Raw genomic sequence first — 20339 nt, 5'->3', positions numbered from 1 at the left:
TGTCCCCCCCCCAAAGGCAGGTCCATGAAAATATTTTCTGACATTAAACCAGTCCGTGGCCTAAAAAAGGTTGGGGACCACTGAGTTAGAGCATCCTCCTGAAACACAAAAGTTGTGGGTTCAATCCCTGATCAGAGTGATTAAATAGAACAACAAAATGAATGCCTGCTTCTCTCTCTCTCTCCTTTCCTCTTTCTGTCTCTCTTAAATCAATTAAAAAATTAAGTAAAAAGGAAGCATTTTTTCATATGCCTATATGGAGTTGTACACTTGAAAATTATGATTTGGTTGACCATGTCAACCCAATATATTAAAAAATAAATCAAAATAAAAAAGTAGCAGAAGAGGTATCTTGGCTGTGAAGGTCCACCCTTAGAGGCAAGAGGTCTGTTGGTCAAATAAGTTTGTAAATATGATGTATATGTTTGCTGGCTTATAGTTTGCATTGGGTGTGGGGGACAGGCTGTAAGCAGGCAGGGTCGTTATAGCCTAAGGCATAGTTTTAAGACTAAGCCTTTCCTACCTTTTTAATACTAGATCTTTTCAAAACTAAGCTTTTCCCCACACCCTTGTCTGTTGCATGATGTGGGGTGGTGCACTCTCATGAGAAATCCTATTATACCTCAGATAAATAACTTTGTATCAGAGATTTCCTTGTTTGTATATTGGATTAAAGGTTTTGATTTCTACACTATAAAGTGAGGCAGAGGAGCCCATGCTGGAGGAGAGTAGAGAAAGGCCACGTGGAGGAGAAGGAGAAGCAGCCAAGATGGCGGAGTGCTAACGAAGAAGCCAGTTTGTGCAGAGAGAAGGAGATGGGGAACAGAAGTGGATAAGGCTGGTGAGGTTGAAACCTTTGATTCTAGGAAACTCGGATAATTCAGTGGCTTTGGGAGCTCTGAATGGAAAGGGAAGTGTTTTCCCACTGTGTGTATTCCTTGCCCGCCGGGTGCAAGCTAGGATTAAAGCTAATGGCCCACCAGTTCTTGGCTCTGTTATTTCATTACTGTCTGTCCGAATCAAATGTAAACCTGCATGGGCCAGGCGGCTGTGATGGTGGCCGTGGCTACTGGCTTTACAGGGTCCCAGCCCCACAGCAGGCTCCCCATGCTGGAACATCAGTTCTGGGAAGAGGACTTCCCACAACAGGTGGCTGTGAAAATCAGCAGGGTCTTAGTCCAGGTGACACTGACACAGAGCCAGGTATCTTCTTAAAGAGCTCAAGCACAGACTCACATGTTCACAAACACTCACCCTAAGCTCCAGAGAAGGGACAGCAGCTCATAAAGAACCAGGGACATAAAGTGGGGGTGGGGGGCTGAATTTTTTCTTGCCACAGATGAGGGTTGAAGAGGCAGCTCTCTCCAAGGGTAAAGTGCATGCAGTGCCACTGTTCCTTTATTGAGCCCTCCCTCAAATCTGAATCTCCATCAACCTGACTAACATTGGTCTCGGAGACCCTACCCTACCCAATTCATGTGTTCTGTCTGGGCCTGTGCTACAGACCTTCCTAAAATCTCTCAAAGGTCCACAAATCCCAAATAAGCAGCGCCGGCCTTAGTGTGCTCTTTATCCACCTCTTGCTTAGCAGTCCCAGGCCCAGTATGAGTAGCAGCCAGCCTCTGTTCACAGCATAACCACGTAAGAGCACCTTAAAACCCAGTAAAGGCAGCTACCACCTGCAGAACACTGTGTAGCTCCTACCAGATGGCTCTGGCTGGAAACAAAGGAGCAGCTGATGTTAGTGATACTGGAGCCCCTCCAAAGAGGCCTCAGGATCAACACGCCTGGTGGGTGGCTTCAGACCACACCTGGCTACTGCCCAATCAGTGCCACAAATGACATTGCTGAAGGCCACATTTGGCAAGCATCAGAGCCCCATTAAAGCGAATCCTGCTCTGTCAATCTCACCTGCTGACATGTCAACAGTAATTAAGACACAATTATAAAAGAGCACACACAATCCACATAAAGGATGCTCTTGGAGCACCCAGATAAGGCCACTCTGCCCAAACTGGGAGATGTAGCAGATCTACCTAATTCATAGAAACAAACACAGGGAGACATGAAAAACAAGGAGACAAAGAAGCATATCTTAAATAAAACAACAGGACAAAACTCCAGAAAAGGCACTAAACAAAATGGAGGTAATCAATCTACCAGATGCAGAGTTCAAAACAATGGTTATAAAATACTCAAAGAACTTAGAGGGAGAATAGATGATCTCAGTGAGAACTTCTACAAAAAGACAGGAACCATAAAAAAGAGTATAAAAGACATTACAAAGAACCAGTCAGAAATAGAGAATACCATAACTGAAATAAAAAATGCACTGGATGAAATCAAGAGATTTGATGAAGCAGAGGATTGAATCACAGTGATATGGAAGACAAGGGCAGTAAATGCCCAATTGAAATAGCAAAAAGAAAAAAGAATTTTAAAAAAAGGTATAGTTTAAGGGGCCTTTGGGACATCAAAAGTAACAACATTCACATCACATGGGTATCAGAGGGTATAGAGAGGAAGAGATTGAGAACCTATTTGAAGAAATAATGACTGAAAACATCCCTAACCTGGTGAAGGAAATATATATGTAAGCCCAGGAAGTACAGAGAGCCCAAACAAGATGAACACCAAGAGGCCCACACCAAGTCACATTATAATTAAAATGCCAAAGGTTAAAGACAGAGAGAGAATCTTAAAAGAAAAAAGCAGTTAATTAACTACAAAGGTGCTCCCATAAAATTGTCAGCTATTTTCTCAACAGAAACTTTGCAGGCCACAAGGATTGGCATGAAATATATAAAGTGATGAAAAGCAAGAACCTACAACCAAGACTACTCTACCAGGCAAGGCTTTCTTTTAGAGTTGAAGGAGAGATAAAGAGTTTCCCAGACAAGAAAAAGCTAAAGGAGTTCATCACCACCAACCCAGTAGTACAAGAAAGGCTAAAGGGACTTCTTTAAGAAGAAGAAAAACAATATATGAATAAGAAAATATTGTGAAGAAAAAAATTCTCACTGACAAAGGCAAACATAATAAAAGTAGTAGATCAAGGAGCACTAAAGCTAGTACACAAATTGAAAGATCATATATGATTATAATAGTAAACTAAGAAATACAAACAAACTCATACCAAAGAGGTAAAAAGTAATGACAAAAACATAAATGTAGAAGGAGTAAAAATGTTATGTACTGGAGCTTGAGCAACCATCAACTTAAAATAGACTGCTGTAAACATAGCTTGGTATATATGAAGCACATGGTAACCACAAACCAAAAATCCACAAGTTATACAAAAAATAGAAAGAAAGAAATTCAAAGACAATACTATTAAGAGCCATCAACAATCAGGAGAAGAAAGCATGAGAATAATAAATGAATAAAAAATAACTACAAAAACAACCAGAAAACAATAAAATGGCTATAACTACATACATATCAATAAGTACTTTAAATGGAAATGGATTAAATGTTCCAATCAAAAGACAAATGTATAAAAATGTGGTACATATATACCATAGAATATTACTTGGCCATAAAAAATAACAAATCTAACCATTTGTGACAAAATGGATGGACCTAGAGAATATTATGCTAAGTGAAATAAGTTAGAGAAAGACAAACACCATATGATTTCACTTTATATGTGGATTCTAAAAAACAAAGTAAAAAAGCCTGACCAGGCAATGGCACAATGGATAGAGCGTCAGACTGGGATGTGGAGGACCCAGGTTCAAGACCCCAATGTTGCCAGCTTGAGTGCGGACTCATCTGGTTTAAGCAAAGCTCACCAGCTTGGACCCAAAGTTGCTGGCTTGAGCAAGGGGTTACTCGGTCTGCTGTAGGCCCACGGTCAAGGCACATATGAGAAAGCAATCAATGAACAACTAAGGTGTCGCAATGAAAAACTGATGATTGATGCTTCTCATCTCTCTCTCTCTGTTTCTGCCTGCCTGTTCCTGTCTATCCCTCTCTCTGACTCTGTAAAAAACAAACACGCACACAAAAAAACAGAAACAAACTCAAACTCACAGATACAGAGAACAAACTGATGGTTGCCAGATTTGGGGGGGGGATGTGGATTTTGGGAGACTGTGTGAAAAAGGTAAAAAGATTAAGAAGTACAAATTGGTGGCTAGGCCTAATTGGTCATGGCACCTCACACTCTACCAGCCCTTACTGTGTCACATGACACCAGGTTGTTGCAGGGAGGTGGTGGCCCTGAGGCCCTTGGTACAGGCCTGTCTTAGTTCACTGGACCCAAGGTCTATGAGCAGCCACAATGTTGATCTTCATCTCCAACAACCAGATCTGCCTGGCTGTGGCATGCAGGAAGTGCACTGGCAGGGATATGAACATGCCTGCTACAGAATCCAAGTCAAGGGCTAGTTGAGTGGTGGACAAAGACCATGATGGAGATCTGCTGAGAAAGTCGCAGGTTGCAAAGAAGGAAGACATCACCAGTATATTTGGAACAGATGACTAGACTGATATCTGTAAGCAGATTTTGACTAAAGGGGAGGTTCACGTATCAGATAAAGAACGGTAAGTTCTGCACAATGGTAGTATCTAGCCAATGAGGTGTATCCAAGGAACGATTATGACTAATTGAAAACTTTTCCCAAGAATGACACATATACCTGGAGCAGATGTTTAGGAACATAGCAACTATTGAGGCCGACAATGTGTGAACCCTGAAACAAAGAGACCATACACTGTTATCCTTCTCAGAGGGTAATAAAGTTAAAACCAACAAAAGTACAAAACAGCAAGCTTCAGAACAAAGCAGTTAATAGAGAAAATGAAGACAGTGAAGGAAAAAAACTCAAAGAAAAGCTCAAGATTAAGATTATATAAAGTGAGGATTATAGTCAATAATTAGAAATTATGTCTAACTGATCCAGGATGCTTCAGAGAAATTGATAAACTAATAAAAAAAGGAGCAAAATGCAAAGGTTCTTTGGAAGTAGTCAACCTAAAAGATGTGAAAGAAGGAGATGAGAAATTTGAAAGACATTCATCAATCTCTTCAGTTTTAAAACACTGCAACTTTTTCATTTCCCACTGTCCTATTTTCTTTCTGTGGTTTGCCAAATAGCTGTTCGAACTATTTGACATTTTCTATCTTCGTGTTAAATGTGTACACAAAAAAGACTTTCCTAAGTAAGTATTATAATGTGGGGGTAATTCAGTTTCATTTATACATTAGAGTTTTTGGTAAATATGAAAAATTCGAGATACAAAGGCCAGAGTAGAACTTTGTTGCAGTCTCATGCCTTTGTAGCTTTCCAAGGTGAAAGTTATTTGAGGCAGCTCTTGTGGATGAAAAGTTAAATAATGTAAATTATAATAAGATTAATTTGGGGAGGAGATGTCTGTACGACAAAAAGGGAGTATTTACTGAAAAAAGAAAACATAATGTCTTATTTCTACTTAATGAAATACATGTATAGGAGTAACTATATCATGGCCTAATAGAATGCTTGGATGATTACTTACTGATTATCCAAAAGAAATAGCTATGATGACTGTGCAGGACTTAAATCATTTTCATTGGACCCATTGCCATAACTTAGATTATTCTTGGTAAAAAAAAAAAAAGAAGTAATTTATTTCTAATTCTTAAAGTTTATAATTACATCCATTCACGATATTCTCAGTAATCTAGGAATAGAAGGGAGCTTTCTAACTTGGTAAAGAACATCTGTGAAAAACCCAGAGTTGTAACAAACCAATAAAAAAAGTCGTATGATTTAGAAAATAGTGAGTCAAACCTAAATGATCAATACAGGGGAGTCCCAAGACAAGAATTGACATCAGAGATAATCAAGATTGGTTCAGAGGGACAGAAAGCTCCAGCAGAGAATTAGGAAAAGGTAAACTCCAATGATTTGTCACCATTTTTAGGGATTTGGGGGAAAAATTACACTAAAGTGCAGGCAAAGCAAGAAAAATAAAGGTATATAAAACTCCATGAAAAAAATCATAAGAAATAAATAGAAGTCTGGTATAATCTTTTCTCACTGTCCATGTAAGAATGTCCAAACCTATAGAAAATTTTATAAGTTTATTTGAACCAAAGTAAAGACCTGTTTAGCAGCAAGCTCTTAATGCAGTGGTAGTCAACCTGGTCCCTACCGCACACTAGTGGGCGTTCTAGCTTTCATGGTGAGCAGTAGCAGAGCAACTGAAGTATAAATAAAAAGATAGATTTAACTATAGTAAGTTGTTTTATAAAGATTTATTATGCCAAACAGCGAAAATCTGACATAAAGTACTTGGTAAGTAATTATTATTATTATGCTTTAACTTGCTGTAACTCTGCTTTATAAATTTTATAAAGTAAAGTTACTTCCCTACTTTATAAATCACCATTACTGTGGAACCAGTGGGCGGTTAGAAAAGTTTACTCCTAACAGAGATACAAAAGTGGGTGGTAGTTATAAGAAGGTTGACTATCCCTGTCTTAATGGATTGAGAAAATGCTCTGGAGAGGGCTGTTTTGCAGTTCTTTTTATGCATTTAAAATCGAACAAAAGAACAAGAAATATTACATAAAAATCTACTGTAGTAGTTAAAGAAAGCGGAAGAAGCAAAGTGGGGAAAGCTCTATAATTGGATAAAATGTAAATGGAGAGATACATTTTATTACATTGGTGGGTACAGGATAATTAACATTCAACATTTATAGTAAATAGGGATGGTACACAGGCAACAAGATCATGTTGTCCCTTGAGGGTAGTTACAGTTCAAGAACAGGTGAGAGGGCTGGCTTAAGGCAAAGATAAAGCTTTTACTACAGAAATTATAGGCCTAGGACATGATTACCCACCATGATCTGCACAGTTAAGAATTTACAACCAGGTCACACTCTGTGATTACTTTCAGTCACTGAACTTGTCAGATTTATTATATAACCTCTTTTTTTTGTTGTTGTTGTTTTTTTTTTATTTTATTTTTTTTTTATTTTATAATTTTATTTTTTTAATGGGGTGACATCAATAAATCAGGATACATATATTCAAAGATAACAAGTCCAGGTTATCTTGTCGTTCAATTATGTTGCATACCCACCACCCAAAGTCAGATTGTCCTCTGTCACCTTCTATCTTGTTTCCTTTGTGCCCCTCCCACCCCCTATCCCTCTCCCATTCCCCCCTCCCCCCCCGTAACCACCACACTCTTATCAATGTCTCTTAGTTTCACTATTATGTCCCACCTACGTATGGAATAATACAGTTCCTGTTTTTTTCTGATTTACTTATTTCGCTTCGTATCATGTTATCAAGATCCCACCATTTTGCTGTAAATGTTCCGATGTCATCATTTCTTATGGCTGAGTAGTATTCCATAGTGTATATGTGCCACATCTTCTTTATCCAGTCATCTATTGATGGGCTTTTTGGTTGTTTCCATGTCCTGGCCACTGTGAACAATGCTGCAATAAACATGGGGCTGCATGTGTCTTTACGTATCAATGTTTCTGAGTTTTGGGGATATATACCCAGTAGAGGGATTGCTGGGTCATAAGGTAGTTCTATTTGCAGTTTTTTGAGGAACCACCATACTTTCTTCCATAATGGTTGTACTACTTTACATTCCCACCAACAGTGTATGAGGGTTCCTTTTTCTCCACAGCCTCTCCAACATTTGCTATTACCTGACTTGCTAATAACAGCTAATCGAACAGGTGTGAGGTGGTATCTCATTGCCGTATAACCTCTTTTTGTTCAGATCATTCAGTGAAAAATATTTATACAGGGTGGGGCAAAAGTAAGTTTACAATTGTTTATACTACAATAATTAATAAATAATACAAGAATGAACTCTCCATTTCACATAGTCACAACTGTAAGCTTATTTTTGCCCACTGCACAATCCTAATAATAAAAATACTATTTATTCATTTATTATTTTTAAATTTTATTTTAGTTGAAAAATACTATTTATTGATTTTAATCTTTGAGATCTACTTGTAGACAAAGTGTGCAAGGCTTAATTATGATTATAGAATAGATTATTACTCAACAATACACAGAAATAACTGGTGATGGAAAAAGTGCAGTAAAAGAAGGGCAGGAGAGCTTAATATTCATTTCTTATAAAGTGAGCGTTAAGTCGATAATATAGAAATTATTGACTTTATTGAATCTGGCTAAAGAGATAACCATCTTTAGTAGATGAAACAACAAACAAAAAAATTAATGAGACCCTCACAGCTAATATCATATTTAATGGTGAGAAAATAGACGCTTTCCTCTTAAGGTTAGGAACAGGGCAAGGAAGTCCCCTATTACTACTAGTATTAAAAATAGTACCAGATTGGGGTGGTGAACACACAATGCATTTAGCTAATACAATAAAATAAGAAAAGGAAATAAAAGTTATACAGATTGGAAAGGAAAAGAAAAACTCCTTGTTCTCAGATAACATATTTTTCTATGTAGGCTATCCCAAAGAATCAACAAAAACCCCCTAAAACTATAAAATAATTGTAGTAAAGTTGTAGGAAACATGGTTAAAATACAAAAGTCAATTGTGGCCCTGATTGGCTCAGTGGTAGAGTTTTGGTCTGGCATTTGGATGTTCCGGGTTCAATTCCTGGTCAGGGCAAACAGGAAAAGTACCCATCTGCTTCTCCACCCTTCCCACTCTTATTTCTCTCTCTCTCTCTTTACCTCCTGCAGCCATGGCTTGATTACAGCAAGTTGGCCCTAGGCACTGAGGATGGCCCCATGGCCTCTGCCTCAGGTGCTAAAAGCTTGGTTGCTGAACAATGGAGCAATGCTCCAGATGAGCAAAGCATTGCCCCCTAATGGGCTTGTCAGGTGGATTCCAGTCAGGGAGGATGCAGGAGTCTGTCTCTGCCTCCTCTACTCTAACTGAATAAATAAAATAAAATAAAATAAAATAAAATAAAATAAAATAAAATAAAATAAAAAAGAAAAGTCGGCCTGTGGTGGTGCAGTGGATAAAGCGTCAACCTGGCCTGACCAGGTGGTGGCGTAGTGGATAGAGCGTTGAACTGGGATGCGGAGGACCCAGGTTCGAGACCCCGAGGTCCCCAGCTTGAGCGTGGGCTCATCTGGCTTGAGCAAAAAGCTCACCAGTTTGGACCCAAGGTCACTAGCTTGAGCAAGGGGTTATTCGGTCTGCTGAAGGCCCATGGTCAAGGCACATATGAGGGGGCAGTCAATGAACAACTAAGGTGTCACAACGAAAATCTAATGATTGATGCTTCTCATCTCTCTCCATTCCTGCCTGTCTGTCCCTATCTATCCCTCTCTCTCTCTCTCTCTCTCTCTCTCTCTCTGTCCCTGTAAAACAACAACAACAACAACAAAAAAGGACTTTGCCAGCTTACAGCCTGTCTTCCACACCCAATGCAAACTTTAAGCGAGCAAACATATACATCATATTTACAAACTTATTTGACCAACACTAAGGTTGCTGGCTTGAGCAAGAGGTTGCTTGATCTGTTGGAGCCACATATGAGAAAGCAATCAATGAACAACTAAGGTGCTGCAATGAAGAATTGATACTTCTCATCTCCTTCTTGTCTGTCTGTCTGTCTGTCCTTATCTGTCCCTCTCTCTATATCTCTCTCTCTCAGTCACAAAAAAACCAAAAAAAACAAAAGCGTCAACCAGAAGGCTGAAGTCACCAGTTCAAAACCCTGGCTTTGCCTGGTCACTGCACATACAGGAAGCAACTACTATAAGTTGGTGCTTCCTGCTCCTTCCCCCCTTCTCTCTCTCTCTCTCTCTCTCTCTCTCTCTCTCTCTCATCTCTCTAAAATAAATAAATAAAATCTTTAAAAAAGAAAAGTCAATTGCTTTCTTATATCTACCAATGAACACATGGAACTCGAAACAAAAAATACATCATTTACATTAATGCTAAAATAAAATATTCAATACTTAGGTATTAGTGTAATAAAGTACCTAAGAGATCCATATGAGAAAAACTACTAAACTCTGCTAAAAGAAATCAAAGATCTGCCTGACCAGGTGGTGGTGCAGTGGGTAGAGCGTCAGACTGAGATGCGGAGGACCCAGGTTCGAGACCCTGAGCTTACCGGCTTGAGCCCGGGCTCATCTGGTTTGAGCAAAAGCTCACCAGCTTGAGCCCAACGTTGCTGGCTCGAGCAAGGGGTTACTCGGTCTACTGAAGGCCCGTGGTCAAGGCACACATGAGAAAGCAATCAATGAACAACTAAGGTGTTGCAACGTGCAACGAAAAACTAATGATTGATGCTTCTTATCTCTCCGTTCCTGTCTGTCTGTCCCTGTCTAGCCCTCTCTCTGACTCTCTCTGTCTCAGTAAAAAAAAAAAAAAAAAAAAAAAAAAAAAAAAAAAATCAAAGATCTAAATTGATTGATAGATATTCCATGTTCAGGGATCAGAAGACTAAACAGTATTAAGATGTAAGCTTTTCCTAAGTTGATCTACAGATTCAAGACCCTATTCTTTTTTTTTTTTTTTTACAGAGACAGAGAGAGGGATAGCCAGGGACAGACAGGACAGTCAGGACAGACAGGAATGGAGAAAATGAGAAGCACCCATCATTAGTTTTTTGTTACAACACCTTAGTTGTTCATTGATTGCTTTCTCATGTGTGCCTTGACCGTGGGCCTTCAGCAGACCAAGTAACCCCGTACTCGAGCCAGCGACCTTGGGTCCAAGCTGGTGAGCTTTGCTCAAACCAGATGAGCCTGCGCTGAAGCTGGCGACCTCGGGGTCTCGAACCTCGGTCCTCCGCATCCCAGTCCGACACTCCATCCACTGCGCCACCGCCTGGTAAGGCCAAGGCCCTATTCTTGCTTTGGGATGGCCTACATAGAAAACTATGTTATAGGTTGACAAGGACAGTTTTTCTTTTCCTTTCCAATCTGTATAACTTTTATTTCCTTTTCCTATTTTATTCAAGACACCAATCAAAATCCCCAGCAAGTTATTCTGTGGATATGAACAAACTGATTTTAGAGTTTATATAGAAGGCAAAAAGACCAAGAATAGCCAAGACAATACTGAAGAAGAAAACCAAAGTTGGAAGACTGACAATACCCAACTTCAAGACATATAATAGAGCTACTGTAATCAAGGCAGTGTTATACTGGTAAAAGGACAGACATACAAACCAGTTGAAAAAGAATACAGAGCCTAGAAATAGACTTACATAAATATAGTCAACTGATCTTTGACAAAGGTAAGAAATTTCAATGGAGAAAGGATAGTCTTTTCAGCAGTGTTGGAAGAATTGGATATACAGGGGGGAAAAAATCTCAAAAGAGACCTTATGGCTTTCACAAAATTTAACTCAAACTGGATCACAGACTTAAGTATAAAATACAAAACTATCAAACTCTTAGAGGAAAACAGAATAAAGTCTGGGTGACCTTGGGTTTGACAATGACTGTTTACATACAAAACCAAAAGCATAATTCATAAAAGAGAAAAGCTGATGTGGAACTTCCTTAAAATGAAAACTTCTGGTCTGCAAAAGACACTGGTAAGAGAATGAAAAGACAAGCCACAGATTAGGAGAAAATATAAATATTTGCAAAAGATGTATCTCATGAAGGACCAAAATACATGTATACAAAGAACCTTAAGACTCAACAATAAGAAAATGAACAACCTGATTAACAAATACTATTCACTTATTAGAATGGCAACAATCTAAAACACTGAGAACTCCAAATGCTGAGGATGTGGAGCACGAGGAATGCAAAACCTTAGTTCCTTAGTTGTTTATTGATTGCTTTCTCATATGTGCCTGGACTGGTGGGCTGCAGCAGAGCCAGTGACCCCTTGCTTAAGCCAGCGACCACAGGGTCTTGTCTATGATCCCACACTCAAGCTGGCAATCCTGTGCTCAAGCTGGCAACCCTGTGCTCAAGCTGGGTGAGACCACTCTCAAGCCAGATGAACCCATGCTCAAGCCGGTGACCTCAGATTTTTGAACCTGGGTCATCAGCGTCCCAGGCTGATGCTCTATCCACTCAGCCACACCCTGGTCAGGCCAGCTGGGCAATTAAAAAAAAAATCTAAACAGTCTTACAATATAATCCAGCAATTGCATTCATTGGTAGTTACCTAAATGAGTTGAAAACATGTCCACAAAAACACCCACATACAAATGTTTATAGCAGCTTTATTCATAATTACTAAAGCAGAAAGCAACTAAGATATCCTTTGGTAGGTGAATGGATAAACTGTGGTACATCCAGGCGTCCCCAAACTACGGCCTGCGGGCCGCATGCGGCCCCCTGAGGCCATTTATCTGGCCCCCCGCCGCACTTCCGGAAGGGGCACCTCTTTCACTGGTGGTCAGTGAGAGGAGCACTGTATGTGGCGGCCCTCCAACGGTCTGAGGGACAGTGAACTGGCCCCCTGTGTAAAAAGTTTGGGGATCCCGATAGACAATGGAATATTGTTCAGTACTAAAAAAATGTACACCAAAAAAAGACATGGAGGAACCAATCTTAAATGCATATTGGTAGTGAAAGAAACCAATATGAGAAGGCTATCTACTATGTGACATTTTGGAAGAGGGAAAACTATGTAGAGAGCAAAATGACCAGTAGTTGCCAGGGTTTGAGGTGGGGGGGGAGGGGCAGGGAGAGAGGAGTGATAGGTGGAGCCTGGGGGATTTCTAGGACACTGAAACTGTTTTATATGATACCATAATTGTGGCTAATGAGAACATAGATCTGTCAAAACCAACAGAACCGTATAATATAAAGACTGAACTCCGACTTTACAAGGGGTAGAGGTCCTGGCTCCCTGAGTGTGGAGGCCCTAGCCTTGCCCACTCTACCTTGCTCCTAGAACCATTCCCCTGGTCAACCCAGTGCCTGGCTGGCTGTGGCTTCTTGGTGAAGGTGAATCCTCTGTCATTGGCCTTGATGGTTATGGTGGGAATGACCGGACATGACCAGCACTTACAGCCTGTCCACAACACTTAAGATGTTGGGGCCACCTCCCTGCTTAGTCCACTGGAGCAACATGTGGTTTTGTGGCCATTAGCTGAATTGTTATAAGAGGCCTAGAACTTCTGACTGACAAACCCACAGTACCTGTGTGTTCAGTACTGTCTCTGCGCTATGTAGGCCACCTCCCTTCCCGGCACTTACCTCCTCCCTGCCCATCACCCTCAACTTTCACACACTGCTGTACGGTTCTCCAATGGTCTTCTATTTAAAAAGAGCCAAAGATAAGTGAAATGCTTTAAACATATTTGTTAAGTGATTGACAAAGGAAAAAGCACCTAACAGAATTGGCTTAATCAGAAATGGTGATCTCACCAATTTATGAGGGCGTAGAAAATAAGTAACTTCATTTTAATACAAGGGAAATATATAAGCCAGATGAAGCCTGTTTGCTCTACTGTTTAGAAATACCATTTTCCTTTCTGTTAATAACACCTTGGGAAATTCTAGCCACAGCGGAAAAAAACAATTTTATCTACTGAATTCTTTGCTTTAAGTTGGGAAGAAAGCAGAATGAGCAATGATAGATGGGGAAGGTCATTTATAACAGATATGCCCTTTTTACTGCATATTGGAAGCAAGAACCATGGTAACACTGGCCAAGCCCTGGAATAAAAGCACAGACCCAGACAGCGATGCTTTGGCGTCTGTGACGTGGCTGGGGCTGGGGCGGACTGGGTGTGGGGAGCTCCAGCTGCTCTTGCCTTTTCGTGTGTCAGGCAAGCAGACACCACTCCAGTGTCCACGCAGATATTTTCCACTAAGGCTGATGACAGCAGCCCTTGTCCCCAGGGCATCCCTCACTTTAGGGAAGTGATACATTCAGTAAAGCCCACAAAGATCTGGAGGGTAGTAGTACATCATGTCCAGCAAACAGCCTTATTATGTACAGGACCCTATGCAGCTCTCCGTCCACTGCTTAGTTAGGTATTGAAGGGTCGGAAACCCTTTTCCTTGGGCCATTTAAGTTTGTCTTATGCTACCAGAAAGAGTTTTGTGAAAGACCAAATTTTCCATTGTTCACTTTAAAAATATTTAGTCTTCATCCCTTTTATGAAGATTCCATTTAGAGTCAAGTGGGGTCTTAGGATTGCTGAACCTCATCAGTGTTCCCACAGCTGCCATCCCACCATGACATGGTCCACTGCATGATGACATGTGAGGCTGAACCTGTCCACCTAGAACAAAGCTCCTTTAGTATTCCAAAAGTTAAGCCCTGCTATGACAGGCAAACCCTTCTGAGAGAAGATAAATGGAATGGTGTGTAAAATGCATATAATAGGTCTCAGTAGCACCATCTAAACGCAAACTGTCAGCTTCTCCAGATGGAGCTTTCTACCTGATGACCAAGATGCTTGAGGCCAGGTATGTGGAGTCAGCTGTGCTATCCAGAGAGTGAGAGTATAGGTAAGAACGAGTAGATTTTCCATGTGCCAGACTGTGAAAACAGAAAGCTGGGGGCCTCTTTGTCCCCACAGCTCAGAGTACTTGCTAGCTAAGGAAGCTCAGATGTCCTTCTATGGCAGTGCTGGTAAAATGGCCAAGTTCTCACTTTTGAGTTCCCCTTTTCTAGACTCCACGAAGATCCTCTATTAACACTGCCTCCCTCCACAGAAGTTACAATGGATTTCTCTCAGTATGGGTCAGTTTCCTGAAATGGTTTTGGTCATCTTGTTTGGACTCAGAGTTCCTAAATCTCTTCAGTCTCACAGTTGTCTTTGTGGATGGGGTTACTTCCTATGGATGCCTTTCCCTAAGCATCAAGATATCACATATTCTTCCTAGTTTTACATTTGTACTTCTATTAATGATGATAGTCAACATGAAAACTTATATAAAAACAAAACAAATATACCCAGGAGATTAGAAAATACATGTCCACTCAGAAGCCTTACATGAATATTCATACCAGCATTATTCATAATATAAAAATAATGGACATCAACTGATGAATGGATAAACAAAATGTGGCATGTTCATAGGATGAAATATTAAGCTATAAAAAGGGATGAAGCATTGATAAATGCTACGATGTAGATGAATTTTCAAAATGTTCTGCTAAGTGAAAGGGGCCGGAAACAAAAGGACACGTATTATATGATTCCATTCTTATGAAAAGTCCAGAATACAGAAATTCACACAGAAAGAAAGTAGGTTAGTGGTTGCGAAGGACTAGGCCAGGGGTCCCCAAACTACGGCCCACGGGCCACATGTGGCCCCCTGAGGCCATTTATCCGGCCCCCGCCGCACTTCCAGAAGGGGCACCTCTTTCATTGGTGGTCAGTGAGAGGAGCATAGTTCCCATTGAAATACTGGTCAGTTTGTTGATTTAAATTTACTTGTTCTTTATTTTAACTATTGTATTTGTTCCCATTTTGTTTTTTTACTTTAAAATAAGATATGTGCAGTGTGCATAGGGATTTGTTCATAGTTTTTTTTTATAGTCTGGCCCTCCAACGGTCTGAAGAACAGTGAACTGGCCCCCTGTGTAAAAAGTTTGGGGACCCCTGGACTAGGCAGAGTGAAGAGGGTTTGCAGGACTACATGAATAACTGGAAATCACTGAGTTGTACATTTGTGGTAAATGATTTATATCTCAAATTAAGTTGTCATTAAAAAAATAGAATGGCACTTTGTCTTCAAAGCCATTGAGATATATGTTCTTGCTGTCCACGTATGCCTTGCTCCATATGTGCCAAATTCATTACCCAACCTGTCAATTTCCCTCTTAACTAAGTCTACCCCTGGATTTACTTCACCCCTTTTAGACTGGTGCTTGCCCTCCCACCAGCTACTACCCAAGGCCCTCACCCTGCCACTCTGCTCTACAGAGATGGATATTGGACCATGCTCTCACTCTATCAAGGTGACAGAGCACACTCCTGATGGGGCTGCCCAGTCAAATGCATGAGCTGGCCCCTCTAGCTTTGTCTCAGGTCATTCCTTCTATCCAGATGTCTTAAAAAATTTTTAAAAATAATTTTTTTTTACCTCCTTCCAGACCCTGGGGCTTACCTACTCTATCCTGTCAGCAGCTTTTATAAGTCCTGATATTTTCCCCCACTAGATCTTCCTGACCCCACCATTTGCCTAATTAGCTCCCTCCTACCCTTCAGATCTTGACCTAAGGCTCTTGTCCTTAAGGAGACTTCAGTGACCTCCTTGACAAGGCAAAGTGCTGCTGAACAGCACCTGGAGCACTCAGAATAATGTAGTCCTATATTAGGCTGTGTGCATATCTGATTGATATCTTTCTATATAGACTACAAATCCAAGAGGCAAGAACTTCTGATTTTGTTCCTTATAAATCCAATGACTGGAATATGTCACGTACTCAACAAATACTTGTTGACAAGTGTGATATTTTGGAAAATATAAATACCATTTCCTGTAAGACTGACTACCCACCTTGAACGCTGCATATGGAGTTGATCTGAGTGACAGAACCCAGGTCATCGAGCTGCACAGGGCCAGTGAGTTCACAGGAGTGAGTAATGGAGGCCACATCCAAAGGGGGCTTTGGAAGCAAGAGCACAGTTCGTTCAACACAAATAATCCGACCTGTGAACAGAAACACTTCTGACTGTTAAACCACTAAGAGAAAAGGTAATTCTGCCAGTAATGATAGTGTCCTTTGCTAGCCTCTTACGAGTCACGTGGATAAAGGGGCACAAGGATTGGGCTCATTGTGTCTAGTGACACATGCACTATGCAGAAATGAAGCCCCAAAGGCACCAGTGTGCTATGCTGAAAAAGTACATAAATACTAGATTCAAATTCAACTCAAAAAGGTGAATTTTATGTTTTGCAAATTATACCTCAATAAAGTGAAAAATATTTATACTGTTGAGGCAGGATCCTAGTTTGATTCCTTGGGGAAAAAAAGGCTGACTGAACTACACGTACATTTTTATAATTTGTAGCTTTTCATTTGTTTTAAATATATGTTCCAAGCAATGGCTTCAAATGGCTTCTGCACCTGTAAAGTGAGCCACCAACAGACAATCCTTGAGTGACCAATGGCATCTCTCACAGCGTTTGTCAGCACTGCAAGTGGTTCTGGTTCTGTCCAGATGGCCAGGACAGGGGTCAGTGAAAGCCTGGGGCTGATACCATAAGCCTATTCCACCCCATATGCTTTGTCTACAGTGGCCTTAGTGAAAGCGCCAGCAGGTCCAGAGCAAGATGAATCCACAAGGCCATTTTATGGAATCTCTAAGTCAACACTGGATCAAAGCCGTCAAGAGGAACGCATACCCTGGACTCGGAGAGCATCTCTGAAGAAGAAGCTGTGAGGGGCAGCCTCGTCGAGCACCTCCACAACTTCATGGTCCAGAACACATGAGGCGGTCACACAGACTGGCAGGGTTTTGGGAAGGCCAGAGTTATTTTCGTCCTGCATTTGCAGGGTAACATCAGTCACCACCAGCCACCTCTCCATCTGCTCCAGAAGAAGCAAACTCTTTAGCTACAAGACACAGTTAAGATTAACTTAATAGCTATTCTTATATCCAAAGTTATTTTTTTAAAGACTTTATTTATTTATTTTAGAGAGGAGAGAGAGAGAAAGAGAAGGGGGAGGAGCAGGAAGCACCAACTCCCATATGTGCCTTGACCAGGTAAGTCCAGGGTTTCGAACCAGCGACCTCAGTGTTCCAGGTTGATGCTATATCCACTGTGCCACCCCAGGTCAGGCTATCCAAAGTTATTTTTTTAAAGCAATAATTTTAAATGACTATTATTTACATTAACATTATATATTTACATTAACATCTTTTCAACAAATATTTAAAAACATACAATAGACTTTTCATGTCTTGGTCACTAGCCCCCAATGACATAGCTGAGCCTTGTGAACCCCAACCTTGTACCTGTTTATAGGGTTCCTTCCTTTGCTGTGATACAATCTGGCTTTCCCTGGCACTATTCTACTTGTCCTCTAACCTATTCAGGAAGAATTCATTGTTTTCTTTTGCCTCCTGGTCCCATGTTCACATATATATAATGTTAATTATCACATTATTTATATTTAGTACATAAATACATACATTCTTCTCTCCTGCTAGATGTACGTTTCCTAAGGGGTTAGAAAATGTTATAACTGAATGTTTATAACCCTTACCCTCAAATTAAAAAGGTTGAATTCCTAACCTCTAATGTAATGGTAATGGGAGGTGGAGCCTTTGGGAGGTATTTAGGTCATAAGAGTGAAGCCCTCATTATGGGATTAGTGCCCTTATAAGAAAGGCCATGAGAAAGCTTACTTACTCTCTCTGATCTCCACATTGTGAAGCTACAAGGTGTCCTTTTGTGAGCAAAGAGGAGGGAGTTCACTAAGAACCTGACCACGCTGAGACTTTGATCTCAGACTTCTATACCCCAGAACTGTGAGAAATAAATGCTCGCTGTTTAAGCCACCTAGCCTATGGTATTGTGTTACAGAAGCCCAAACAGCCTATGCCAGAACTAGATCTTCCCTGCCCTCAGATTTTGGTATAAAGCAGGAATCAAATATTTGTTGTAGCTGCAAAAGTTTTTATTTTTCCTTTCATATATATATATATATATATATATATATATATATATATATATTTTTTTTTTTTTTTTTTACAGAGAGAGAGTCAGAGAGAGAGATAGATAGGGACAGACAGACAGGAACGAAGAGATGAGAAGCATCAATCATCAGTTTTTCATTGTGATACCTTAGTTGTTCATTGATTGCTTTCTCATATGTGCCTTGACCATGGGCCTTCAGCAGACCGAGTAACCCCTTGCTGGAGCCAGAGACCTCGGGTCCAAGCTGGTGAGCTTTTGCTCAAACCAGATGAACCGGCGCTCAAACTGGCAACCTCGGGGTCTCGAACCTGGGTCCTCGGTATCCCAGTCCAGCGCTCTATCCACTGCGCCACCGCCCGGTCAGGCATATAATTTTTTTTCCTTCAAAAGTTGTAATGCCTTTTCAAGTTCATTAAAATGACATTCTGCTCTTTCCCTTTGATCAGAGTTTAAGATCAGTATATGCAAATAGGGTCAACAGGGTTGGGCCATGAGAACCTCGTTGGCTTGAGGTTCAGCTGGTTTTGCTGGCAGAGGTGGTGCGATCAGGATGAAGATTGCACATGGCTGGTTAATACAACTGCATAGAGAACATGACTTGCATGGTCAGGAGCTATGGGTTGGGTGAAGGAGGCAATTCACATGGTTGTAAGGTTGATTATATATAGGAAATTAAAGTAAGTTAAATTGAGCAAAATGAGAGCCACATTTCTTACTGTTGAATAAATACAGAAATATGAAACTCTAGAGTCAATTGTGAGGTAATGGTTAGAAGTTGGAGGTATTGGTATAAAATCATGATAGAGATACATGGACAAAAAGGAAGAAATTGATAGGGATTTATATATATGTGAGCATGAGTTTACCCATATATACTTCCTCGTCCTGTCCATTGAGAAGGCCAATGTCATCCCAGCAGCAATGAGCTCACCTAGTACCCAGATCATGACTTCCAAATGGCATTCTCAAAAAGAAAAAAAAATGCCATTCGTCTTTAAAATGAACCAGGGCTGCCTGACCAGGCAGTGGTACAGTGGGTAGAGCGTTGGATGTGGAGGGCCCAGGTTCGAGACCCTGAGCTCGCGAGCTTGAGCACGGGCTCATCTGGTTTGAGCGGGGCTCACCAGCTTGAGCCCAAGGTCGCTGGCTCAAGCAAGGAGTCACTCAGTCTGCTGTAGCCCCCTGGTCAAGGCACATATGAGAAATCAATCAATGAGCAACTAAGGAGCCACAACGAAAAGTTGATGTTTCTCATCTCTCTCCCTTCCTGTTTGTTCCTCTCTGACTCTGTCTCTGCCACACACACAAAAAAAAATCAACCAGGGCTGCTACAGAGATGGCTGATTTCAGACCGGAGAAAATACAAGATTAGCTTGAAACCTCCTATCGTGTCAGAAAATAAAGAAGTATTCAAAGAAGGATGTGAACATATCTAAAGGACAGAAAGCTAGCTTAGATATAAGAAAATTTGGGCATTAAAATATAGTAACAGATTATAACCCACTGAATGAGAACTGAATCCACTGGTCTATACTATATAAATAAGTGAATATATAAATAAATCAGGGAAATAAAAAGTCCTAATTATAGTCAAATGCCATTTCTTTAATGTAGAAGGAACGCTGAAATTAGAAAATTACCATTTGGCCATTATTAGAGTAATAATTCAGGCAAGAATAATATGGATGTTAAAGTGAATGGTAAATATTACCTTTTGCAACAACATGGATGGACCTGGAAACTATCATGCTAAGTGAAATAAGCCAGGCAGAGAAAGAAAAATAT

The 20339-nt window shown here is 40.5% G+C and overlaps 1 protein-coding gene and 1 pseudogene across 2 annotated transcripts in view; one reads left to right on the top strand and one right to left on the bottom strand.

Annotated features, from left to right (window-relative positions):
- The window catches only part of SPIDR (scaffold protein involved in DNA repair), a 451079-nt gene that overhangs the window by 18491 nt on the left and 412249 nt on the right, over positions 1-20339 (bottom strand). The window contains exons 15-16 of one of the 2 annotated variants that reach the window (XM_066266094.1): positions 17256-17466; positions 16407-16559 (exon numbers count right to left, since the gene is read on the bottom strand). In XM_066266094.1, coding sequence (XP_066122191.1) covers positions 16407-16559; positions 17256-17466 — 364 coding nt within the window. The remainder of the gene's footprint in view (positions 1-16406; positions 16560-17255; positions 17467-20339) is intronic. The other variant, XM_066266093.1, reaches the window with a different exon arrangement.
- Positions 1036-5101, top strand: LOC136328580 (ribosome maturation protein SBDS pseudogene; annotated as a pseudogene).

This window comes from Saccopteryx bilineata, chromosome 3 (genome assembly GCF_036850765.1).
Source record: "Saccopteryx bilineata isolate mSacBil1 chromosome 3, mSacBil1_pri_phased_curated, whole genome shotgun sequence".
NCBI lineage: Eukaryota > Metazoa > Chordata > Mammalia > Chiroptera > Emballonuridae > Saccopteryx > Saccopteryx bilineata.
This window is presented reverse-complemented; position numbering and strand designations above follow the sequence as displayed.